This window comes from Idiotropiscis lumnitzeri, chromosome 4 (genome assembly GCF_059441095.1).
Source record: "Idiotropiscis lumnitzeri isolate Australia: NSW breed Sydney's pygmy pipehorse chromosome 4, RoL_Ilum_1.0, whole genome shotgun sequence".
Lineage (NCBI taxonomy): Eukaryota > Metazoa > Chordata > Actinopteri > Syngnathiformes > Syngnathidae > Idiotropiscis > Idiotropiscis lumnitzeri.
This window is the reverse complement of record NC_142394.1, coordinates 25383420-25407937: the sequence shown is the minus strand read 5'-3', so window position 1 is coordinate 25407937 and position 24518 is coordinate 25383420. Positions and strand designations below refer to the sequence as shown.

General features: G+C 47.5%; 5 protein-coding genes across 7 annotated transcripts; 1 reads left to right on the top strand and 4 right to left on the bottom strand.

Moving 5' to 3' along the window:
• The first annotated feature begins 15 nt into the window (after positions 1–15).
• camta2 (calmodulin binding transcription activator 2) lies at positions 16–10279 on the top strand. Of its 3 annotated transcripts, none has more exons than XM_088293781.1 (26): positions 16–96; positions 586–679; positions 757–845; positions 1390–1457; positions 1526–1661; positions 1739–1810; positions 1967–2114; positions 2198–2326; positions 2612–2795; positions 3086–3824; positions 3929–4399; positions 4690–4816; positions 4907–5041; positions 5468–5652; positions 5719–5900; positions 6549–6627; positions 6705–6906; positions 6975–7112; positions 8127–8251; positions 8328–8500; positions 8627–8831; positions 8923–8994; positions 9170–9190; positions 9425–9621; positions 9700–9774; positions 9840–10279. In XM_088293781.1, the coding sequence occupies exons 2-26, from the start codon at positions 643–645 to the stop codon at positions 9892–9894; spliced, it is 4044 nt and encodes a 1347-aa protein (XP_088149907.1). In that variant the 5' UTR covers positions 16–96; positions 586–642; the 3' UTR covers positions 9895–10279. The 3 variants fall into 3 exon arrangements, with proteins under 3 accessions (XP_088149907.1, XP_088149909.1, XP_088149908.1); XM_088293782.1 differs by having other exon boundaries at positions 89–188; XM_088293783.1 differs by lacking the exon at positions 9170–9190.
• LOC148338801 (stress-associated endoplasmic reticulum protein 1) lies at positions 10126–10875 on the bottom strand. The gene is made up of 3 exons (XM_088293784.1): positions 10605–10875; positions 10419–10494; positions 10126–10358 (listed from the first exon to the last, which is right to left on the bottom strand). Exons 1-3 carry the CDS (start codon positions 10686–10688, stop codon positions 10318–10320), a joined length of 201 nt encoding a protein of 66 aa, XP_088149910.1. The 5' UTR covers positions 10689–10875; the 3' UTR covers positions 10126–10317.
• A 1147-nt stretch (positions 10876–12022) lies between these two features.
• Positions 12023–13388, bottom strand: nppcl2 (natriuretic peptide C-like 2). The gene is made up of 2 exons (XM_088295083.1): positions 13185–13388; positions 12023–12271 (listed from the first exon to the last, which is right to left on the bottom strand). The coding sequence occupies exons 1-2, from the start codon at positions 13284–13286 to the stop codon at positions 12023–12025; spliced, it is 351 nt and encodes a 116-aa protein (XP_088151209.1). The 5' UTR covers positions 13287–13388.
• Positions 13389–15044: 1656 nt separating this feature from the next.
• Positions 15045–20200, bottom strand: eno3 (enolase 3, (beta, muscle)). The gene is made up of 14 exons (XM_088293780.1): positions 20065–20200; positions 19077–19166; positions 18864–18959; positions 18733–18791; positions 18353–18422; positions 18142–18275; positions 16860–16976; positions 16676–16781; positions 15953–16150; positions 15801–15877; positions 15604–15728; positions 15410–15518; positions 15257–15315; positions 15045–15185 (listed from the first exon to the last, which is right to left on the bottom strand). Exons 2-14 carry the CDS (start codon positions 19159–19161, stop codon positions 15116–15118), a joined length of 1305 nt encoding a protein of 434 aa, XP_088149906.1. The 5' UTR covers positions 19162–19166; positions 20065–20200; the 3' UTR covers positions 15045–15115.
• Positions 20201–21957: 1757 nt separating this feature from the next.
• On the bottom strand, positions 21958–24240 carry slc25a11 (solute carrier family 25 member 11). The gene is made up of 9 exons (XM_088292869.1): positions 24039–24240; positions 23500–23652; positions 23314–23431; positions 23136–23224; positions 22893–22983; positions 22708–22798; positions 22529–22628; positions 22408–22459; positions 21958–22318 (listed from the first exon to the last, which is right to left on the bottom strand). Exons 1-9 carry the CDS (start codon positions 24101–24103, stop codon positions 22163–22165), a joined length of 915 nt encoding a protein of 304 aa, XP_088148995.1. The 5' UTR covers positions 24104–24240; the 3' UTR covers positions 21958–22162.
• Positions 24241–24518: the final 278 nt, after the last annotated feature.

Genomic DNA, 24518 nt, shown 5'->3' with positions numbered 1-24518 from the left:
AGCCGGCATTACGGTAATACCATTCTACTGGGCATTACGGTCTCAGCTCAAAGACGTCAGAGGAAAGGAAGATGGCAGCCGGGCTGAAGGCGGAAGGTAAAGTAGTTTGTGGAGGTGTTGGTGTCGAACTGCAGTTATTGGCGAAGTGTCTCTAGCTTTAGCGTCGTCTGGCACCGCCACCCTCGGAGGTAAAGTCTCGCTCAGCTTTTTCCGATGGAGGCAAATCATTAGTTAGAAAGGCTAGCACAGCTGGCCTATCTGAGCAGCTAAAGATAAATATTATTCCCACTTGACCACTTTGACACGGAACAACGCTTGTTGGTTTAGTCGAGCGTGCTGTGGAAAAGACGACGCGTATTCTAATAGTTTAAAAAGCAAAACAAAAGTTCACCTCCGGGAGTGGCACAGCTCGTAGCCGGCAGAGATGCACCCACAGTCGAGGAAGCAGCTAGAGGAGTACGCGGTCTGATTCAGGCCTCCACAAGCAAGGGCTCCCTTTTACGGTGGTTGCTAAGCAACACGGAACTGTGTTTTCTCATAGTTGGCCACTGTGAGTTGAGCTTGCGTGTTTGTGTGTGCGTGTAGTGGGTCTGTGTAGGTGGCCGTGCGTCGTGTGAGACCACCTTGCATGGACTCGTCGCCATGAGCAACAAGGAGATGGTTTCCATAGGTCACACTGGTCAGTGTCAGCTCTGTTGCTATGGTAACCGTGTACATGGGAATGTCAAGTTTTGATGGATTGTGTGTCTGTGTCAGAGAGTAAAGGACAGAGAAACAAGCTGCTGGAATGCCTGCCTCGCTCGTCCAGTCTGCCCAACGAGTGGCTGAGATGGAACACTAATGAGGTCAGTGTGAGCTGTGTTCAAATTAACGGAGCACAGACGCTCCCCAACTAATGGTCATTTGTCATTTGATAATTTGGATTGAATGCTGTTCTAGCCAGTTGCGGACTGGCTATTTGGTACGCTTTAGTAAGGACTTACTTGGCTTAATTCCACTTCTTCATACTGTCATAATTACATCACAATGATATTAAACATTCAAGACTAAACAATTTGAACTTGGCTTGTTCTGATCAGCCACTAAGACGAGGGGGAAATGCTGATGCTATTAGTTGAATTTGAAAGTCATTAGTGAAAGAAACATCCGATTGGTAATATGATTTATGTTGCATTGACCAGCACTACTGATTTTGAAAGATCTGGCCTTCTACAATGTGGACAAGTGAAATGAACAGAATTAACGAGTTTGTATGCCATTGTTAAACCCAAAATAAATACTTCCAAACAATTCAAATTATAAACTACCCTCTGCAATTCATCTTTTTTGTAACCAGGTTAGATTATGTATTTTCATGCTGAAGCTTTGATTGTGTGCGTATATATGCAGGAGATCGCGTCTTATCTGGTTAGCTTTGATAAGCATGACGAGTGGCTCTCCTGCACCCTTAAAACCAGGTACACGCACACAAACACACACATACACACACGATAGATGGACTCTGCTAACCATGCCCCCATTCCAGGCCAAAGAACGGCAGCATTATCCTCTACAACAGGAAGAAGGTCAAGTACCGGAAGGATGGCTACTGTTGGAAGAAACGCAAGGATAGGAAGGTCACCCGAGAGGACCACATGAAGTTGAAGGTGCAGGGCATGGAGGTGAGCAGCGGCAACCCCCTGAAGCTCACTCATAAGTCTCGCGGTCTCATTGGGGCGTGACTTCACTGTGCTTGCAGTGTCTCTACGGTAACTACGCCCATTCCGCCATTGTGCCAACATTCCACCGCCGGTGCTACTGGCTTCTGCAGGTAATCCCACAGACATGTACGTTAACGCATGTGCTTCCCAACCTTTATTGGGCCAAGACACATGCACATATACTTCAAACCGAAAGTAAAACACACACACCAGATGCATTATCACACGCTCGTGCAAACATAAATGTTCCCTTTTTATTTGAAAAGAACCCAGACATTGTGCTGGTCCATTATCTGAACATGCCCTCCTTGGAGGATTCTGGCAAATGCAGTCCGCTGCTGTGCGCTGTGACCAGTCGCCACGACAGCGTGAAATGGAGCCGTGACGACTTGCTGAGTCAGCTCAAGCCCATGTGTAAGAACGTGCGCGACAGCAAACACCGACGCACGTAATATACGTCAAAGTCGTGTGTAAGTCAGTATGTGTGGGTGTCTCAGTTCACAGCATCAAGTGCTCCAGCGGGAGCGCTGATTTCAGCATCGAGGATCTGGTGCAGCTCATTTTGGAGCGCCAGAGAACCAAACCGCAGCCGCGCACACACGCCTGCCTCTGCAATGGCAGCCAAGGTAACGCGCACCTGCTGTCATATCTCAAATATGCGACCCAACAAACATAAAGGGATGAAAAATGAAGTCATTTTAAAAAATGAATGTATTCATTTAATATAGTTGTTAATAGTAAAATATAAGAATTTACTAAGTTAAGTTAAGATGACATTTATAAATCCCCCTTTTTTTTAAGCCTCATCGACGAATAAAAAATGCCAATTTGTGGTGTAGAGTTAGAAAGGGAAACGTGTTCACACAGTTACCCAAACATTGTGTGTGTGTGTGTGTGTGCGTGCGTGTCAGGAGGGAACATTCCCCATAGCTGCAACAGCACCAAGCACCGGATCATCTCGCCCAAGCTGCCGCCGTCGTCGTCCTCGCCGCTGGCCTCAGAGACGGGGGAGTTGGGTGGCGGAGGCGGTGACGCCAAACTGCCCCAGCTCCAGGCTCAGGAAAGCCCCGCCCCCTCTCCCGGCCCCGCCTCCACGTAAGTGAGCCTTAATTGGTTTGTTACAGTGCAATTATGTACCCTCAAATAAGAAATTCAGCCGTGTTGTAGAGTAAAAACACGACTGCCGCTAATTTATTCTCCTTCCTTGTTCTGCTTCTGTGGTGTCTATCGGCAATGTTTTTATTAATCGCACCTGACTACAACTAATTGATATTTTCCTTCCACTGCACGCGAACCAATGTGAGCAGACGATGATCATAATGTGAAACAAATGAATGTTAAATCCCTAACATGTTAACGTGACCTCCTGTAATGTCCGTTTGCAGCTCAGCCACGTCCCCTCCACTGACCACCGTGGCGCTGCCGCACAACGCCGTCATCGTCATGGCGACCACCGCCGCCATCTCCGAGGGCAGCGGGGAGGATACCCCCAAGGAGAGCCTGGCGCTCACCCGCTCCAGCCAATTGCTTCTCTCGCCCCCACTCCCTCCCCATGGAAAGTCCCCCTCACCCTCTCCGCCCTCCCCAACAACTTCCTCCCTGCCCGCTCCTGTGCACCACACCCTCTCCCTCACCCTCCTTCCCTCCCCCGTCATAGGAGGCCTGCTCCTCACTCCCTCCTCTTGCGCCTCCCCTCCCTTGTCGTTCTCCTCACCCTCTCTTCCCCCGCCGTTCCTCCCGCCCGCTTTTGACCCCGACTCCTTCTTGAACTCCCCTAAGCAAGGCCAGACGTACGGCGGGCCCCTTCCTCCGATCATCTGCTCCTCCTCCTCGCCGCTCTCCCCCTCCTCTCTGGCGCTCTCCCCCACGTCCACCCCGCCCTCGTCCATATCCCCTCCCTCGTCGCTCTCGTCGTCCTCCTGTGAGACGGACAGGAAGGACTCGGCCTCGCTTCCGCCCTCCTTCCTATTGTCGCCCACTTCCTCTGCGCCGTCGCCGCTCCTGCCGCTCTGTCTGGAGCTCGGAGCTGTGGGGGTCTCGGCGGAGGAAGTGGGAGGTGACCGTGAGGAGAAGGAGCGGGGACATGATGCTCACATCTTAGCGCCTCCCACAAAGTTGTTGCAGGTGAGGTGTTCACGTTCTTTGTTGTCATTTGGCTCAAACAAAGCAGAAAGCAAAACATGTTTTAAATAATGTAATCGCCATGGCAACGTGTCTCTGTGATGCAGCCCAGCCAGTCGTCAACACCGGGAACTGGCACCGCATCACAAGAGCAGCCCTACGGTCACCTGCCCGGTTCCAACGCCTCCCCCAACCCTCAAGACATCACCATGGAAACCTCCATCCACGCGTCACTCACCCTGCAGGGGAAGCAGGTCAACGGCCTGGCCCCTGATGCCGACCCCCCTCCCATGGACACGCAGCAGGAAGCCGAGGAGCTTGAAATCACCTTTGACTGCCAGTTCCCTGACCTCATCTCTGATCTCATCACGGTGGAGTCCAATCCCGAGTCGGCGGCGCCTACCTCCGCCCCCGTCGACACGGCCCCCGGTCCGGCCGTCTTCTCGGCCGGGATTCGCTACATGGTGCCCCCGCAGCCCTCCCCCTCCACCTCCTTCCTGCCCTTTCCTCACCCGCTACCATCTTCGTCGCCACTCGCCTCCATCACGGACTTCTCGCCGGAGTGGTCGTATCCCGAGGTAACCAGCAACAACAACCTACTTTTGTGGACCTCCTGTTGTCTCTTGTGCTGAAGGGGCAAAAGTGCTCACCCTCTGTATTTAAATAGACGCATAGAGACTTGTGTTTAAAAAGACTGCTAAAAGTCTAGACTCAATTCCTGCACAAGTTCTGCTTATATAAAAAAAAAAAGGCATTTAAAGTTCAGATTTTGATTTCAAGTTTAAGATGTAAAAAGCTGCCAGGAAAAGTAATCCTCCGTCTGAAAAGCTACATTAATCCCATTTTGTGTGTGTATGTGTGTGTGCAGGGTGGTGTGAAAGTGTTGATCACAGGACCGTGGAGTGAGCAGTCGGGTCGATACTCGTGCGTGTTTGATCAGAGCGCTGTCCCGGCTTCACTGATCCAACCTGGCGTGCTACGCTGCTACTGCCCTGGTACACACACGTGCACACTCACATATGTGCACACACACACACACACACACACTCAAAGTCTAATGGCACCATTTGATCTTCTCACTGCAGCCCACGAGGCCGGTCTGGTATGTCTTCAGGTCGTAGAGTCCGGGGGTTCCGTATCGTCGTCGGTTCTGTTTGAGTACCGTGCCAGGAATGCCAGCTCCTTGCCCAGCTCGCAACTTGACTGGCTCTCATTGGATGGTCTGTCTTCCATTATTAATATGATCCATGTTTTCCAAAGTATACCAAACTGTAACGCCAAACCACCAACCATATGGAGAAAAAAATATAAACAAAATAAATGAAGAAGCTCGTCTAAAACAAAAGAGTGCATTTCAACAACAAGCAAGCTGATACGGTGACATAAGTTCCAAGTCGTGTTTTTCCGCTCTGAATTACAGTTTAAAAAAACACGTGTTGCATCCATTTTCTTCAAATAAGCGATAATGGAAAAAAAAAAAGAAATATTTTATTTGAGTCGTTCTCTTAGTATAGTTTTGAAAGTGCTTTTCATTTTAAACACGAATTTACCTTAATTCTGTTATATCTGCACAACAGTCATTCTGTCTATTCTATTCTCATCAAATGGAGTGACCCCTGAGCTGTTTTTGTCCTCCTCTCCTCCAGACAATCAATTCAGGGTGTCCATCCTGGAGCGCCTGGAGCAGATGGAGCGCCGGATGGCGGCCATGGCGGCCCGCGACGTCGCGCAAAGGCAGCAGCAGCAACATCAGCAGCAGCGGCAGCAACATGGCAGCCAAATGGCCGCCACCGCACCGCCTCCTCCGCACGCGCCCGAGGACCGCGAGCAGGTGAGGAAGCCCGAGCTTCAGCCGCGACAACGTCGTCGTCTAACGGCGTGCGCGTTTGTGCGTCAGTCGTCCCAGTGGTTCGAGAGGAGGATTGTGCGCGTGTGTGAGAGGATGATGAGAGGAGTGCAGTGGAGCGAAGGTGACGAGGAGCGGCTTCAGCACTCGCCGCGTCACCGCGGGATGACGCTGCTCCATCTGGCCGCCGCGCAGGGTTACACACACCTGATACACGCGCTGATTACCTGGAGGTACACGCGCACACACACATCATGACTCAATTCTTATTCTTTGTATATGTATATGTTGAAATTATTTAGAAAAATTATTGAATCAAGTTATTTGGTCTAAATAATTTTAACATGTAATTTAATTTAAAAAAAAAAAAAAAAAAAAAAAATATATATATATATATATATATATATATATATATATTTAAATATTAATATATATATTTAAATATTAATATATATATATATATATATATTTAAATATTAATATATATATTTAAATATTAATATATATATATATTTATTTATTTATTAATATATATATTTATTTATATATATTTATATTTATTTTATGTATTCTGTTATTTGAAGAGATAAAACAAAATTATTATTCTCATTTTTTTAAATTGCGTTTTAAACAAACTTATGATCAATTTACCAATAATTTATTAAAATAAATAAATCTTTTGTGAAAACATTTCACTAATATTCAACCGAGCATTTATTGAGACAGATGGATAAATGAATGAATAGTAAATACAAATACCTTATAATCCGCCAATTTTCTGAAAACCTGCTAAATCAATGTAACAAATGTTTTGGAACGCTAAATGTAAATGCTCAATTGGCTCGATTAAATCCCGTACGTCCCAATGTTGTCTTTTCTAGGCGTATACACAGTGACAGTTTGGACCTGGAACAGGAAGTAGACCCTCTCAATGTGGACCACTTCTCCTGCACGCCGCTGGTACATCTTGCACCGTTCTCTGCTCTCTGATCAGAAACCTTGTCAAAACCCTGTTGCCGTGGTTACCTGCGTTTCAGATGTGGGCGTGTGCTCTCGGTCACCGGAAGGCGGCGGAGCTCTTGTACGGCTGGAGCGCCGTGGCTCTCGGCATCCCGGACTCGCTGGGCCGCCTCCCTCTGGCTGTGGCCCGCTCGCGAGGTCACACGTGTCTGGCCGCCGCTCTGGAGGAGCTGCACACGCACGCCAACGCCTCGCCCGCCTCGACCAGCCCGGACACAGGTGACGCGCACGCCGTCATGTTGGACGCCGAGCTTAGGCCCTAAACACGCCTCTGCTTCTCCCCGCAGGCCTCAGCTCCTCAAGCAGCCTCCCATCGTCCCCCTCCCAGTGCTCGGCAGCCCCCATGGACACCTCCCCTTCATTGCCCATGTCCCCGTCCTCCTCTTCATCGTCATCCTCCTTGCCTTTAGAGGAGCCACACGCAGGTAATATTTGATGAGCACACACCACAGTGAAGGCGTGCCTAGGTTTGCTATTCATTGCATATTATTGTGTGTTCTTCTGAAATGCCGAAATAAGAATTAGTGTCAAGGAAGTCTATTGAAGTCATATCTCAAATGAGGGACAAGTTTTTTGTGTGGCAGGGAGGAGCAAAGTTAAACTCTAGTTGTTCGAGGAAGTTACAGAGTAGGGATGTTCAATACCACTATTTTTAATACCGATAGTATCAGTGCGAAACACTTGAGTAGTCATAGATATCGTTAACACTGGTACATTTGATAAATAAAATGTGAACAAAAAAAGAGAGCATTTTAAAGAAAGGCCTATATATTTCAACATGTTTTCCTCAAAATTGCATGAAATTAATGGCAATTTTCTATGATCTTTCTTCCATTTGTTGATAAAATACATATTTTGTACAGAAAACACAATAAAATGAATTTAAATAAACAGAAATGAAACAAATTATCCAGTGGTCAGCCAAAGTGCTCATCAAAATATGTGGTTGTATTCTCTTCGACGAATGCAGTGGCGTTAAAAGAATAAAACCTACTATTTAACCAGAGTTTTGGAAACACAAGTTGTCACTGTTTTAATTGTTGTCTCAGTCTGAAAATTGGGTGGCACCCACATAACGACGTACAAGTCTTGGAAGAAAAACACATCTAGACATCATGTCATAGAAGTCTCCTGTGCTGAAAATAATATCAATTAAAACCAAATACGAGACTGTCGAGAATTACACCACGGACCAAGAACGAATGTCCAGTACAGTCCAAGACGGTGACCTCCGCCCAATTTCAAACTATTTGTGGCAATCGGAAGCTAGATGCTAATCACGTCCATGATCGTCAATCTTTTAATCCGAGTCACGGGTGTCATATCTAATCTTCAATTGTTAGATATCTGTGATAATGACTGTTAAGCCACTCGGTTTCTAATCAAAAGTGGAGTGTCGAGTGTTCACTGTAGAAATACGATGTCTTGGCTTCTTGCAGCTTTGACTCTCTCGGCGTGTGCAAGCGAGGGCCCCGCATCCCCCCGCTTTCCCCCCACCCTGGCGGAGCAGCTTCTGAGCTACAGCGACAACGTGGAGAATGAGGAAGAGGACGACGAAGACGAGGTGGTGGTACTGCCGCACAAATGTCTGTTGTCACGGCAACGCAGCGTGTTTACACTTTGCTCTCCCCGCGTGACAGGTTGACATGGCAACGCTGGCGGAGCAAATCATCGAGGCGACGCCGGAGCGAATCAAACACGAAGACTTCCCCAGGGGGGCCGAATCGCTGCTCCGTGAGAGGCGGGACGTCGAGGACACCTGGCTGGCGACCTACCTGGACACGGTCGACGCCCACACTCAGTCTCTGCCCAGGTAGCCTTTTATGCCCCACGCATTCCTGTGGTTTCGCTGCAAATATCGGCCCGATAAGTGAAAACAAATGTTTAGTTGGCAGTATACAACTTGTCCACATTGCAACCGTGGTGTCCATCTGTCCAGGCGGGTGCGCCCCCCCTCACCCCTCAGCGCGTTGGCCCTCCAGAGGCTGCGGCCGCCCTCCTCGGCGGCATGGGCCGAGTTTCTGAACGCGTCTGCCAACGGGCGGATGGAGCGTGACTTTGCCCTGCTGACACTGACGGACGGCGAGCAGAGAGAGCTCTACGAGGCAGCCAGGATCATCCAGAACGCCTTCCGGAGATACAAGGTAAGCTTTTTCTTTTTTTACACTCGCCTTTACTGCCCCCTACTGGGCCTTATGCTCATTGCCTCTGTGTTTGTTGGCATACGTGCTGCAGGGTCGCAGGTTGAAGGAGCAGCAGGACATGGCCGCAGCTGTTATTCAGAGATGCTACCGCAAATATAAGCAGGTATGTGCATGCTCGTTTTTTTAAAAATGGGTTTTCCATCTTTATAATTTAATAAAAATACCGTTTCTGCTTCTGAAAAGTATTGTTTTGTAAGGCCATGTTGCCCGGCCCTAGTTTGTGTGCTCCAGCTTCACTAACACTTAACTGCTGTCTCTCCACCTCTCTCTCTGGCTAGCTAACATGGATAGCTCTCAAGGTAATATGGTGACCAGTAGATGTAGATGTGTGTGTTAGTGTGTGTGTGTGTGAAGCCCGTAACTGAACGCTACAACAACCAACCCATTTAGTCAGCAAACTAGTTAAGCTTGTAATGCGCCCATGTATAACCAGTTTGGAACACAAACTGGTTAAGCCCCCAGAAAACTTTAAGCTACAAATGCTATTGGTTACCCCCCCCCCTAACACATCTTCCTTTGCCCCGCCTCCCCAGTACGCCCTGTACAAGAAGATGACCCAGGCGGCCATCTTGATCCAGTCCAAGTTTCGCTCGTACTACGAGCAGAAGCGCTTCCAACAAAGTCGGCGCGCAGCTGTGCTCATCCAGCAGTACTACCGCAGCTACAAGGAGTACGAGAGGCTCAAACAGGGCCCGGGTGGCGGCGGCGCAAATCACAACCCCAAAATCAAGTAAAGACAGTCGGTAGTTGCCGTGTGCCAGTCAAACGGCCAATCCAGTGTTGGTTGTGAGCTTGCTTTGTCCATCAGGGGGACCTTCCTGACCAAGAAACAGGACCAGGCTGCACGCAAGATCATGAGGTTCCTGAGACGCTGCAGGCACCGGTAACTCACACACACACACACACACCAAATAATGAGCCACTGATTGCACACACATGTTGCCGCAGGATCAAGGAGCTGAAGCAGAACCGGGAGCTGGAGAGACGAGGCCTGACCACGTAAATCCACTGCTCTGCATCCTAATGAATGTAGTTCCCGGCAGGGAGCACGTGGAGGCAATTGTCCATCTCTGTTCTTATTGACATGTTGGTACGCATGCATCCATACATATAATACACGGGACTTTTGAAATGCTGTTATTTATGACTGCAAGTGAGTCTTAATGAACTGAACTGTGATTGGGAGGTCGCAGTCTGGCTTGTTTTGCATGACGCCATCGACAAAGGAGCGGTGTAGAGAAAAATATCGTCTTTAATTCAGACACGGTTTGAACATCAACAAAACAAAGCATTGTGATATGTGTCGTTCACTTGCTTTGTGTGTATGTGTAAAAAAAATCTAAATCTGATCTACAATGAAAACAAACTAAACAATGACTAAACGAGAACAGTGTGTATGTGTCAACATGGGTCGGGGAACAGCTCATCACATGCCTTGTCTGATACTCTGGATGATCTGGAAGATGGCTGCAACACACAACACATGTTATAGTGGGAGACTGTGCGATGGTGTCTTTATGAACTCACCTGATCCACAAACCACGAAGACGAAGAGCGCCAGAAGCCACGGACCCACCGGAGACTTGTCCTCGTTGACCGGTCGCTGCAAGGCAAAAGTGGAGCGGAAGCAACTCCTCGTCGTTATAGACGTTTTCAGTGGAGATAAAAGACAATTAGCCGAGTTAGCTGTGTAGCTTAGCAACGAGTACCGACCGAGGTTTTCTGAACGTGTCCACGCTGCGTGATGGTTTTGCTGTGTCGCTCGTTCGCCACCTTCATTCGCTGCACCGCCGACATGGTTGCGGGTGAGACGGGGACGGGAGGGCGACGACGCGGATTGCTGTCGAAAAGAAAGCCGCTGCTCCTCGCGTCCGATGCTAACTGTTAGCAATAGCCAGACGGAGACCAGCTCGTCACGTGACGTGCTGAGGCTTCTCCGCGGCACTAACGCGCTTCAGGAGCTCACACCGCCACCTGCTGGACGGCGGCGTGATTACTAACACCTTTTTTTTCCAGGTTGCACGAAAGTTTATCGCCCGCTCTACTTCTACGTGCCTGTCTGACGCCTTTATATTTGTCAAATGCAGTCAACGTCACTTACCAAGTCACGGTTTTGTGCATGTCACAGTCTTGTGACGGCACCCAGTAAATTAATAAAAAGAAATAGTAAAGAGCGTAATTTCGCGTAAGGTCACAGTCCAAGTCCCATTTCCTCTTGAAATACTCAAGTAAAAGTAGACATTAAGATGCATTAACACTACTCTGAGTAGAACACAGGTCATCAAAGTGTTACGATTTATTGTATAACCATGCATGTAAATTCCGAGATTTTTTTTTGTTGCTTCCGAATTTGCCCTGTTTTTGTCTAGCATGCCCCCCCCAGATTTACAGTTAATATAGTTTATATAATATAGTAATGTGTGTAATAAAATTGATGGTTAACATGTGGGATGTGTTCTTAAATATAGCTTTAAATTTCAACACATGCTAAAATCCCTATTGTGCAAGCTTTTAAAGGTCAAACTTGAAAACAATGAAAGTATCTGAAAAACATGATGTGCCAGAAAAAAAAAGTCACGACATTTTTGAAAACGGAAGCAAAAATACATTTAGGTACACATAAAGCCGTTTCAGATTAAAAGTTTTGGTTGATCAGTGTAATATATCATCCCTAAACACTGAAATAAATAAGAATGTAATGTAAGTATTTTATACTACCCATGCATGAAATTAATCTTCAGGTGCTGTTCAATATTTGAGCTGTTGAATATCTTTCAACACTGGCATGCACCAGTTTGTTTGAGGTGGAAATTTACCCTAATGAGGACGAATGTGAGAGAAAATGGATAAATGTCAATCAAAATTGACACAGCTGTTAAGGCCAGAGACAAAAGAGGAGATTTTGAAAATGCCATAGACGAATGAATGAGCAAACATCAAATTAACTTTTTCTTCTTTAATTCAGGTTCTCTCTCTTTCACACACACACACACACACATCCAGTAATGGAATGTTGTCATGATACTACAACTTGTCAAAACACAAAATGCACATATTTAACATATGCTTGTCTTGTTACACGCACGTCTTCTAGCATCCTTTGCCAGGCGTCAGAGGTAGCATGTCAGAGTTCAGCATCCAAGCCCGCTGACGGCACCGATGCGATCCATCTTCAAGCCGAAGCATCCTCGCCCTCCAAGCGACGTCCACTTCCCGCCGCGCCGCCTAATCTTGGCGTGCCGCCGCAGGACGTCCATGACGAAGCGTGACCCCATCGCCTCATCCTCCTCCCGTTTCGGGGGAACCGCCGAGCCTTCGGACTGGGGAGGAGCGGCCATGAGGAGGGAGGAGAGCCGCGATCCAAATAGTGCAGTCATGGCCTGAAGACACAAGCAAGTATGTAATTGGTCAATTTGTTCACTTGGAATTAATTTGTATTTTATGGCAGCGCGGTGCACTCGTGGTTGGATTATTGTTATGATACGAGACGAAAAATGTTGAAAAAGAAATTTAAAAAAAATCTGGACGCTTCATCCCAGTTTTTCAATTCGCTTTCAGTCTGGATACCGAGTAGGTCACTGGATGTCTTATTGAGCCACTCCTTTGTTGCCTTGACAGGCTCCATTTCCGCCTCTGTGCTGGATTGTGAGGATGGAGTTGTTACAGTGTACTTACTTCTCGTCTCTTCACGAGGCAAAGTCTTGCGAATAATTTCAACTCAAGGGAATTTTGTGAGCCTTCCATACCAAAAGTTATCTCTTTCTCACAAGCCTTTTCCTGATAATTTTGTAACCCATTGCAGCCTTGTTCATATCTTTTTTTCTGATCTGACATTTTTAGGCTTGCCCTTAGTGAAGTGCTTCTCAGTTATTTTTTGATGCCCCCCCACACCCCTAAGGGGAAAAATAAAAACTTTTCACGCCCACGTAACTCTCTGCTACAACTATAAATCGCGTCATTTGTCTTTAAATTTGTTGTAAATACACCTCTTCCGAAGAACCAATACTCATTGTGAACTCTGACAAAGAGAGTGACACTGCCACCTGCTGTAGTGGATGTGCAATTACACTCTTCTAGTATGGCCAAAAATGAAAAAGTTCCCTGGGGTTACTCCCGTTATATTTTTCCCAATGACCGCTTCATAATCTTTAAACAAGCTAAATATTTGTACCTTCAATTAAATACCTTTTCAAGTGAAAAATCATAAAGTTGACTCATGACATCATGACTTAAAGACTAAAAATTTCTCTTGGTTGGTGATGGAAGACCATCTGGATCTGGATCTGGACCGACCTTGACATCGCTGCTCGGAGGTGCCGGCCGGGATTCGACGGCAAGGGTTAAGATGAAGATGATGACCAAGAGGGAGAGGAAGGAGGTGACTGAGGCGTCCATATTCAGGTCAGCAACGCTGCGCTGTGATTGGCCAGAAGCTGCCACTCGTTGTCGTTTCGATGCGTGTCCCAAAATCCCGACACAGCTCGTGTCGGTCGTCAATAGCTAGTCGATAGAAAGTCCTCTCAGAGTGATAAAAAAAAAAAAGTTCCTCCCAGTCGGGACGCGTCTGAGGATCGAGGTCCCGGACGGCCTTTTATAGCGATTCGGTGGCGTGATGTCACGCATGCTTGGCACTGGGGTCGCCGTGGTGACTGAGTCGCTCTCTCACGCATACTCACAAAGTGAAGGTCTGCAAGCGTTGATTGGGAGGCGGGATTGATGAGTGGATGGGAAGCCACCTGGACATGATTCCATACATGTTATATCCATCCATCTTCTTTAAGGGGCGGGGCACACCGTGGACTGCTCGCCAGCCAATCGCAGGGTGCGTAGCAAGATACAGCCATTCGCATTCGAACCTGGAGAACTTAGTCTTCAGTGAACTTGACATGCTTGCATATTGTAAAACCGTGCAAGTTAGGTTGATTGAAGCAAAAATTTGCAAACCGATCCATTCGTCGCCGGCCAATCGTACGGCATATCTAACAAACGACCATTCTGATTCACACCTCTGGACAATTTTGGTTCCCTTTGTCACCTCCATCCCGGTTTTTGCAAGGAAAGTCATTGGTTAGCAACAGGTCGGCCTTCATCATCATCATCATCCTCACTTTTTTCCACACGGTGACCCCCGGACTTTGCATCCCGCCCACTCGTAAAGTGTCGCCGCGGCGACCGGGTCGTCCCGGTGAAATATTTCCTCCGCGAGGGGGGCCTGGGGGGGGGCGCTACGGAGGTTCACATGGTGCAGAGCCGAAGGTGCGGCTAACGACCCACCCCGCCCCGTTTTGTCTCGACCCCCTTTCAGCAGATTGACGTCATCGCACACATGCTCTGATGGGCCTTTTTTCCCCGGTGATTGATGTGCTATTGTGTCTGTTAGCTGCCCACACACACACACACACACACAAATATATACACACATGGAACCGTGCTTCCGGATAGTATTCACAGTGCTTCACCTTTTCCTCACTTTGATGTGCTGCAGCCTTATTCCTCTCAAAAGACTCCATGCAACCCCCCATAACAACAAACCAAAAAAAAAATCAATCAATCCTCAAATTTTTAACTGCTGAATTGATAGGACATGATTTGTAATGAATAAAAGATGAAGTGCAAGGAATTGTCCATAGAACTGCACGGCAGGATTATCGTGAGTCGCCCAATTGGACTTGGAAGAAGATTGTGAAATGATTTCCTGCTTAACCTGAGGCAACTCCAGAGGAGCCAAACTGGCCTTGACGTTCCAATACTTTTGGAGGGAACTTCAAGCGGGCCCAGCTTGTGGCATCATATCCAAAAGGCTTATTTTTAACTTTCTTTAGATTTAAAAAAAAAAAAAAAGTTTAAATGATGGGGCAGGGGAGAGAGGCTTTCATTATGGGGTGTTTGTGTGTGCGCGTTTTGCTGGAACCTCTCTCTCTCTCCCTCCCCCTCTCTCTCTCTCTCTCTGTCTCTCTCGTTCTCTCTCTCCCCCCCCCCCCCGCCCCCTCCCACTTGGACACAGACGATGGCAATGGTTTTGTCTTTGATGCTGTCTTGTCACATGGCCGCCGCTCATCGCCTGGCAACTGGCGGCCTTCGCCCAAACGTCCACGTTTGACGTCACAGAGGCGTGTATGTGTGTGTGCATGTTATTGACTTGGGGCCGTTAAATTGTTGTTTTTCATTGTTTTTATTGTTGTTATTGTTGTTTTGTCTTCTGTAGAAAACAGCGGCCGCGGCCCTCACTGGATCTTGGGGTGGCGGAAGTCCTTCCCAGCGAACTTGGCCTTGTCGCCCAGCTCCTCCTCAATCCTGGGGGGGGCGCAAGGAAGGAAGGAAGTAAACCAGAACGTAAACCAGAAAGTAAACCAGGAAGTGCTTACCTCATCAGCTGATTGTATTTGGCCAAACGCTCGGACCTGCAGGGGGCGCCAGTCTTGATCTGCAGCACATACAGTAGGTCATGATGTTACTTTATTTTCGCAAAATGCAACATGTGATCTTTCTTAACGCTTTTTGTTTGTTTCGTGTATGACCTGTCCAGTGCAGAGTCCGACCACCAAGTCGGAGATGAACGTGTCCTCGGTCTCTCCAGAACGATGGCTGACCATCACGCCCCAGCCGCTGCTCTGAGCCAGCTTGCACCTGCCACACACACACACACACATAGGTGAGGTCAAACACACGCGCACACACACACACACAAACAGACCGACAGGCGGGCTCTTACGCGCGAATGGACTCGGTGACGGAACCGATCTGGTTGACTTTGAGCAGCAGGCAGTTGCAGGCCTTCTTGTCTACCGCCTGTTGGATCCTCTTGGGATTGGTCACTGTCAGGTCGTCACCTACGATCTGATGGGTCGCTGTTTTAGCTCAAGCGGACTGGCAGATGTTGTGTGTGTGACGTGGGACGGTGGCAGTCACCTGGATGTCCGTGGAGGCCGTGAACTTGGCCCATTGTTCCCAGTCGTCCTGGTCAAACGGGTCCTCGATGGACTGGACTGGACAGAGAAGGCGGTGGTTAGCCGGCTAGCTGCTAGCCACCTCACAGTTTGTTTTTGTTTTTTTTAACCTACCGGGGTAGTTCTTGATGAAGCTGCGGTACAAGTCGCCGAGCTTCTCGCCGCTGATGTGTCTGGAAGGGTCGTCGGGCGACTTAAAGTCCAGGTCGTACTTTCCAGCGCGGAAGAACTCGGACGCCGCCACGTCCATTCCGATGATGATCTTGTCTGGGTAGCCGGCCTTCTCGATGGCCGTCTTCAACAGCTCCAGTGCTGGGGGCGGTACCATGACAATGTCATCAACATGTCAGGAGCACGGACATATATACAAATATGCGGAACATATGTACACCGCTCCGCCATATTGGATGTGTCAAAGTGGAGCAATGGCTAATGATTGATTGGAGTTGTAGCATACGAAAGAGCGTTTGCTCATATTGAAAAAATATTTTAGCAATAGAGTTTGCTGACCTTGTGGCAGGAAAGTGTGTGTGACTGTAAGGTCTGCTAAACAGTGTGTGTTTGAGAAAGAGAGAGAGAGAGAGAGAGAGAATGTGTGTGCGACACATTCAAGTATGTTGCGTGCATGTGTGTGTGAGTGTGACAAAAACTGTGGTGTGTATGAGCTAACAAGAGGGATACTGTTAAGTGGCCGCAAGCGAAACTGAAATGCGTCAATGTGAGTGAGTTAATGTCCATTGACTGGTAGAGATCTGACACATTCAAGATGGCCGACAGCTGACACGCAGCAGGCTGAGTTTGATTGTATTTGACGCTGACGTGCTGCTGGCGTCTTACCTTCGTTATTTTCCAGGATGTTGGGCGCAAAGCCTCCCTCGTCTCCCACATTGGTGGCATCCTTGCCATACTTGGCTTTGATGACGTTCTTCAGGTTGTGGTAGACCTGCGGGACGGACGTGGTGCAATTAAATCACTGGCGCCGCGACAACTGCCGCTATATGCGGGCAGGTCGCCACCTCACCTCAGCGCCGATCCTCATGGCCTCGTGGAAGTTGGCGGCGCCCACCGGTAGGATCATGAACTCCTGCATGGCCAGCTTGTTCCCGGCGTGACTGCCCCCGTTGATCACGTTGAATGCCTGCGAGTGACACGAGCACCTAAGACGACAGGCTACTAATGCCTTTCTAGCATTTTGTCCAGATCGTACTAGTGCACTAAATCGTCCCTACGAGTAAGGCAATTCGAACGACTGTCTGATTTGTGACATTTTTGAGAAAACAGTTTTCACGACATGTGAAACATTTTTGCACGCTAGTAGCACAACTACGACGCACTAGTAGAACGACTGTCCTAGGAATGTTGATGCTACTACTGGCTGACACTGCAGTGCACTAGTAACACAATTATGTCTTAATTATGTTATTTTTTCCCTTGCCTGCTAGCTTTCACTACTGATGACATATATATCTCTGCATTAGTAAAAAAAAACTAGGGCACACTAGTTGACTGGCTTATCTTACTATAGTGACATTTTTAGTGAGGCAAAAATGCACTTGTTGCTGTGTGCTATCAGGGCGACTAATGACATTCTACTTGATGCATCACCAGTGTATACTAGTGCCAACTCCAATTGTAATAATGACGAGGGGGCACTAGTAGAACAACTAGGGTGCACTAGGGATTTTTTTTTTCACACTATGTCACGTCGGACACCCTAGTAGAACAACTACATGTTACTAGTCAGGCAAAACTGCTTGTTGACATCTGTCTGATACTAGTACTAGAAACATACTAGTGACACACCTGATTCAAACGATCAGCCCATTAGCAAGGTTTGCAAAAGCCTGATATCGACACCGTTGATTTGAATCAGGTGTGTTGCAATAGGGATGCACCTAAATCATGACAAAGGATCTCGAGGACCAGACTTGGGCAAGCTTGCACTAGTAGAACAAATGTCTTACTCGTGAAGTTTTTTCACAAGTTCTGTATGACATTTCTGTGTACAATTAAGACAAATGTCGCCCACGAGGTCGAGCTGTGCACTTGGCACCTGCACTCTATCATGCCAGTGACAAGAAATTCTTCTCATTAACACCTAGTGCTTCACTAGTGCTGCTAGTAACAGCAGAGGTCAACTAGTGCACAGTTTAGCTTCACTGATAGCTACTAGTGCGCCCTAGTCATTCTACTAGTGCATTCCATTGTCTGACTAGTGAGGACAGAGTGTACTTGTACGCTGACATTTGAGCGCACTAGTAGGATACGGACTAAATTCTCAAAGGCTTGCCCAAAACACTGACGGGAACGGGAAGGATGACGTCCTTGTGTCCGGCCAGGTCGGCAATGTGGCGGTAGAGGGGGACTCCCTTCTCCGCGGCCCCCGCCTTGCAGACGGCCAGCGACACTCCCAGGATGGCGTTGGCGCCAAACTTAGCTGCGGAGAAACAGACAGACGACGGGTCAGACGTGCATAGACGAGCCCGAGATGCACGGAAAGACAGACAGACTCACATTTGTTGTCGGTGCCGTCCAACTCCAGCATGAAGTTGTCGATCTTCTCCTGCTCGACGACGCTGAAATTCTGGAATGTGACAAACATCTGCTTAGTGCCTTAAACCAAAAGTCCCAGCGAACACACATGTACTACTTTCCTATCAGATGAGCAAAAAAAAGCAGCTATTGATGCTACCTGTTAGCATGTCAATGCTGTTTTCCAGAGAGCCATCCAAACGGCAAATTTGTTTGCTTGATTTAAGTACCTAATGTGTAATTCACTATTTTTAATGTTTAATTTCAAAGTCAATTTTAATTGGGAGAGGCGTTTAAGCCTTTTATTTTTCTTTTGATGATAATGTTCTAATCGTGAAATTTTAAGACACGGCTTTATTAACCTTGGCAATGAGCTGGGGGGCGATTTCCTTGTTGACATGCTCCACCGCCTTCAAGGTCCCTAAAATAAACAAACAATTCAAGGTCTGATTGTTGTCGCGGCAATGTGTTGAAGGGCGCCGATGGCGCGTACCTTTGCCCAGGTAGCGGCTCTTGTCGCCATCTCGCAGCTCCAAGGCCTCGTGGACGCCGGTGGAGGCGCCGCTGGGGACCGCTGCTCTGAAGTGACCTGAGGAGAACGGACACCTGAGTCTTTGTGATTGCTAGGCTAGGCTAGGCTAAACCCAGCTAAGCTAAGAGAAGATAAGGTAAGATAAAATAAGATAATCTTTGCTATGCCGCTCACCCTTTGCGGTCCACAGGTCCACTTCCACTGTGGGGTTCCCTCTGGAGTCGAGAATCTCCCGAGCGTGGATCTTTGTGATGGACATCTTGTCTGAGGACGAGAAGTAGCGCATGTGAAAATCATTTAACCGCCCCCTCCTGCTGCCAATTGGAATCAGTATGAAAGCTGTGTGCGTGTGTGTGTGTGTGCGTGTGGGGGGGTGGGCAACACTAGTACTTTAGAAATATTTGCGCTATTAATACTGTGACCTTCTCTAATCATTTCAGTGAGCTAAAGGATTGGCGCCGTGCTAACTTCCCAGCATTTGTAGCTGCTGGAACTACTTGGCAAGAGAATGAAAAGTTCTTTCATTTTCTTATATTCATTGATCAGTTTTTTCCCTAAATGTATTATTTTTATTCTATTATTATTAATTTACACCATAAATAATTTAATTGACAATATTGTAAATATCAAACCTTAATATTTGTGAGACAGAACAAATGATTGGTAAATACCTTGTAATTATAAATAATAAAATAAAACCATTTTAGGGCATTATTATATAATGATGAGCAATTAAAAAACACTGAAAGTAAATTAATAATTTAACATTTTATAATTTATTGGATGGCAAATTACAAAGTGATTTTATTTTTTTTTTCAAACGCACGTTTTTACCTTATTAAATAATTGTTTAATTCATAATGGTTTAATTAGCAACAACACAAATTCGAATTGCTTTCTTAATTAAAACAATATTCCATTCACATTTGACCTTTTTTTTTTTATATGTATATAATCTAACAAGAATGACCTTTTTTTCTAAATCTAATCTAAAAAAAATATGTCCCTTGAGCTCCCGTTTTCCCACCCCTCTGAACTTTGTCCTGACTTCCTGTTTGTCTCAACTTTGACCTTGTGTTGAAGGTCGCTCACAAATGACAAGAAAATAGCACAAGTGCAAGGGCTGGAGGAGTGTGAGTGCTTGGGGGCGGAGGGGGCCTACCTCAGCTGTCTTCAGTGCAGGGGGGCTGCTGGTAGGGGTGGTTTGTCCGATCGGAGAGGAAGTGTCCCACGGCCACGAGGAAGTGTCCTGCAAGTGGGGATGCAAGTGGCCCTTTATGGACCTCGGCAGGCCTGGGGGCGGGCCCAGTGGGAGGCCAAGGGACCGTGGAGAAATGTTTGCAGCTGTCATCTTCGAGCTTGCGTGTGTGACGCTGTATGTGTGAGAGAGAGAGAGAGACTAAAGTGGCTGTGCATGTGCGCGTGTGAGACGAAAGTGTGAATTTAAGCGTGAGAGAGCTCCCGATATCAATAACAAATATCGGGCCGATATCAGCCGAAAAAATAAGATCAGATTATATCACTCTACTTACCAAACTCACATTCAAGCAGTCCTTTCCAGACTCTGTTCGCATCATATACTGAATGTAAAAAAAAAAAAATATTCTGAATGTACTGAAGTAAAGTTGAATTGTTTTTTTGCACTTCAAAGTGTAGAATAACTTTTTTATTGATTTTATTAGGGTTATTTCTCAAGGTCCTTTCCTTTACTTTGCATTTTTTGTTTTCACTGTTTGAATAGTATTACTTGATCAAGTCTTTTCTAACATTCATCCATTATGCAAAACCGTCACAGGGGTCGTGGGTCTTTTCATATCATACTAAAAAAATAAGAGCATGTATCATTCCTACTGATATCGGTTCAGTATCATTGGAATATCGGTATTGCATCGGAAAGTGAAAAGGTTTGTGTGTGTGTGTGAGACTGTGAACTCATGTTGAGTGTGCACGTGTGTCGGGGTGTGTGTGTGTGTGCGTGTAAGAGAGACAGACTGTAAGGTGTGTGTAAGCGATGTGAGGGAGTCTAAAGTGTGTGGGTGTGTGTTATTGTGAGCGCAAATGAGACTGTGCGTGCATACGCACGTGTGTGCGATGGCAATGCGTGTGTGTGAGTATGTCCATGATGGTCACATGATGCAAGAAATTGCCAACTATCAAACTTTTGAATTGACCCTCCACATTATCATCATCATCTGTCGCTATGGTAGCTCTGCTTGTATTTGTTAAGCCACAAATTCAGTAAATACACATTTATTACAATCCTGTCAACCATAAGAATAACGTTGTACTGTATATGTGTGTGTGTAATAGTCAGACAGTCCCTGATGTGCCCCAAGAGAAGGTCAGAGTTCATCAAAAGGAGAAATGTGACACGCTCAGCCTTCAAGCAAAGGTCAGTCACACAGCAGCACACACACTCCAACCTTTCCGTTCACCTTTAGCAGCGGAGAGCAGAAATAGAAAAGTCATCTTAAGAACTGCCCGGCGCAGCGCCCAAGCGGTGGGCACGTCTGCCTCGCAGTTGTGAAGCCCGCAGTTCGAATCTGAGCTCGGCCCTCCCCGCGTGGACGTCCAGCCTTTTGAATGACTGCATTTTGTGTTCAGTGTCACATGACCACATTGGCTCTTTGTGTCTTATTGTGTGTCCATGTTCCTCGCTCTCTCAGCGTTACTGTTTTAGTCTCCATTTGTGTGTCTGTCTACAAGCTAGTGTGCGTCCTTCAAGATGTGTGTCTGTGTTGTTTTTGACTCATGTCTCTACATGTCAGTTTTTGTGTCTCTTTGTTTGTGTGAATGCGTCTTTCATTTGTGTGTCTTCATGTCTGTGTGTCCCATTGTTTGATGCATGTCCATTTGCGTGCGTGTGCGTTTTTGTCTGTTTCCATATGTCCATCTGAGAGTGTCTCGGTTTTTGTGTATCTTTGTTGTGTGTCTGTCGGCGCGTGTGTCTGTTAGTGAGCGTCCCTGTTTGTCATCTCCATGTTTGCGTGGACGTATCTCTGTGTGTTCATGTCAGTCACATGATGCAATAACATGGCATTGACAAAGTCCAACGTACTGTCCCAAACTTTTTAATACACCATCATCATATTCAGCATTTGTAACCATAGTTACTCTTGCTGCTGTTGGGGCGTTTAAGCGACATTATGCTCTAATCCATGACCTAAATCCCCATTAGTTCCATTCTTTTTACAAAAAGAATTAAATTGTAACACCTGTGCATGTGCGTGCGTGTGCGCGTGTGTGTCTCTGTCCGCGTGTTAGCGTTCGAGAACGTAGGTCTTGTACAGGCGGTTCATTTGCTCCAGGAAGATGAAGGTGAGAACGGTGTGCGGTCCGAGGCGAGCGTAGTACGGCGTGAAGCCTTTCCACAGTGAGAAGAAGCCCTCCTTGCCCACCACGCGCATGAGCACCTCCTACAGGTCAGAGCGCACATGACACCGGCACGCTTACGTCTTGATTTTTTTTTTTTCACCGTTTAGTTAGTTATCGATTTCAGACTCACCAGGCCGTTCTTGTACTCGGGCTTGCCGTCGATCATCCTCATGTTCTGAATTCTGGAAAAAGACAATTTAGGGAGGCGCTGAGAGGCGCACGGCTCGCTCCACCAACTGCCGGGGTCTCACCTGGTCTTGACGATGTCGACGGGCATAGACGCTGCTGTGGTGACCAGGCCGCTGATCATACTGGCGCAGAAATGACACAGGATGTCGTCACCGAAGTAGCCTAAAAGGTACGAGACGCACGTGAGTGGTCACGAGCGAGACAAGCCTGAGTGCGAGTGTGTACGTGTGTGTATGTTTACCCGAATCTAGCAGTGCCTGTTTGGACTGTGAGTAAGATGCTAGTTGGGCGGCGTTGACCACCACTGCCCGCGCCATGGTGGGAATGCACCCCTTAAAAAGAAAAAATAAATAAATAAAAAATAAAACAGTGGGCTAATGCAGCCGAACAAATGCGCTTATGGTCGGTAGGCAGGCAAGCGCTCACCCTCCAAAGCGTGGTGACGCCCTCTTCACGCATGATTCGAGCCAGCGCGTTAAACACGTTGGTGTACCCTCGTCGCTGGTCAACAGGAAGTCTGTGTACATGATATATTTTGAGCGCACATCACAATTGCACAATCGCCCTTCGTCCGCTATGTAGTGGTGACGTATGAATGATGTATTAGTGCTACAGGAAGGACTGATGGATACAAGAGTAGTGGCGGTGGGATGATAGAGTGACCCTTACCGCCCGTCCGCCGTCATCCGGATGAGCGCCACCTCGGCCGGCGTGCCCACAAACGCCCCTGTGGCGCCAGCCGTCATCCCGATCAGCGCCTGCGGGGGGAGCATAGGTCAGCGTTAGAGCTAAGCTCCAATTGGTGGGGGTCTGGTGGTGAGGGGAAGGCAGCTGTTGCGTCGGGCACCTTGAGGAAGAAGTTTGGCGGGCGACCGTCGGCCGACGTCATCTTCTCGAACAAGATGGTATATATGCCGAGACGGGTGGTAGTGTAGGTTGCCTGCCGCAACAGACCTGCAGACAGTCTGAGACACGCGCACAAATGTTGGACACTCACCACTTGACAGGAGGGTGAAAGGTCACGGCGGCCTACCCAGTGTAGATGCCACCTATGCCCTCATTCTTCAGGATGGAGGCGAGCGCGTGGAAGCTGGTTTTGTACTCTCGAGCCTTGGTGCCCTGACCACTCAGTTGCATGCGGTTCTTCACCAGGTCCAGGGGCTGCACGAACACTGTGGCGCCCATTCTGTTTGCCTCAAACACACACACGCACGCACACGCACACGCACACAATCACACCCAAATGCACACGGTTAATCTGGTTTGAGGCGTTCATAAAAGTTGGCTTTGTTCCAGCAGCTTTCTAATTTAAAACCGGTTTACCATTCACCAACAATGCTGGACTTGTTCTGATTATTTCAACACTTCTATTCATATTGATCATGGTAAATAATGTACAGGATATTCTTTATTGGCCACAAAGATGGGGGAGAAACAAAAAACAGACTGTCAGTCAGATATAAAGAGCTCAAAGGTGATCGATAAACTCGGGACTGGAAGCTGCTAGCTGGCTAAATAGCTCGGTTACTAGCTGTTAGCACGCTTGTCTGGGAAGCTAGCAATGACGCTTACCCGGCCAAGCCTCCGAAGAGGAACTTGATGGCCTTCGGAGACGTCTTGCTCTTCGGAGACGTCATGGTTGGCCCGCGTCGATTCCAATTCCCGGCTCCCTTCCTGTCTTTGTGCCTGCCTGTGGGCCGGACAGTCCACCTGCAGCAGCCGGGGCCAAGGTGACACTGAAGAGGCACGGCGGATCACGTGAGATGACGGGCCAATCAACAGTCGCAGCCGAATGTTTCCGAACACATGTTCGGGCAGCGGACCAATCAGCAACCGTGGCCGAATAGCTCCGAAAATGCATTTGCCTTTACCGAAGCTAGAAAATGTGAAAATTGGAGGCTAACGCACAGTTAATGTTTAGATTCTGGCTGTGACAAAACAAAAAAAGTTAAAATATTTTATTTTGAGCTGTTTGGGACATCTGGCATATATTTTTCGTGTGACGTAAAAGCGAGTCGTTTACATACAGTCGTCCGTTCATTGGTTGAGAAA

Excerpts from the sequence above, each read along its gene's own strand:
- camta2 (XM_088293781.1), top strand. The coding sequence starts at position 643 with ATGAGCAACAAGGAGATGGTTTCCATAGGTCACACTG. Across the intron at positions 846-1,389 it reads TGAGATGGAACACTAATGAG|GAGATCGCGTCTTATCTGGT; the intron begins GTCAGTGTGAGC and ends GTATATATGCAG. Across the intron at positions 8,995-9,169 it reads GCTACCGCAAATATAAGCAG|CTAACATGGATAGCTCTCAA; the intron begins GTATGTGCATGC and ends CTCTCTGGCTAG.
- LOC148338801 (XM_088293784.1), bottom strand. The coding sequence starts at position 10,688 with ATGTCGGCGGTGCAGCGAATGAAGGTGGCGAACGAGCGACACAGCAAA. Across the intron at positions 10,495-10,604 it reads GACACGTTCAGAAAACCTCG|CGACCGGTCAACGAGGACAA; the intron begins GTCGGTACTCGT and ends TTTGCCTTGCAG. Across the intron at positions 10,359-10,418 it reads CTTCGTGGTTTGTGGATCAG|CCATCTTCCAGATCATCCAG; the intron begins GTGAGTTCATAA and ends TGTGTGTTGCAG.
- nppcl2 (XM_088295083.1), bottom strand. The coding sequence starts at position 13,286 with ATGGACGCCTCAGTCACCTCCTTCCTCTCCCTCTTGGTCATCATCTTC. Across the intron at positions 12,272-13,184 it reads CTCCGAGCAGCGATGTCAAG|GCCATGACTGCACTATTTGG; the intron begins GTCGGTCCAGAT and ends TTGTGTCTTCAG.
- eno3 (XM_088293780.1), bottom strand. The coding sequence starts at position 19,161 with ATGTCCATCACAAAGATCCACGCTCGGGAGATTCTCGACTCCAGAGGG. Across the intron at positions 15,519-15,603 it reads GTCACCGAGTCCATTCGCGC|GTGCAAGCTGGCTCAGAGCA; the intron begins GTAAGAGCCCGC and ends TGTGTGTGGCAG. Across the intron at positions 15,186-15,256 it reads AAATACAATCAGCTGATGAG|GATTGAGGAGGAGCTGGGCG; the intron begins GTAAGCACTTCC and ends CGCCCCCCCCAG.
- slc25a11 (XM_088292869.1), bottom strand. The coding sequence starts at position 24,103 with ATGACGTCTCCGAAGAGCAAGACGTCTCCGAAGGCCATCAAGTTCCTC. Across the intron at positions 23,653-24,038 it reads CTCTTCGGAGGCTTGGCCGG|AATGGGCGCCACAGTGTTCG; the intron begins GTAAGCGTCATT and ends TGAGGCAAACAG. Across the intron at positions 23,432-23,499 it reads ATAGGTGGCATCTACACTGG|ACTGTCTGCAGGTCTGTTGC; the intron begins GTAGGCCGCCGT and ends CGCGTGTCTCAG.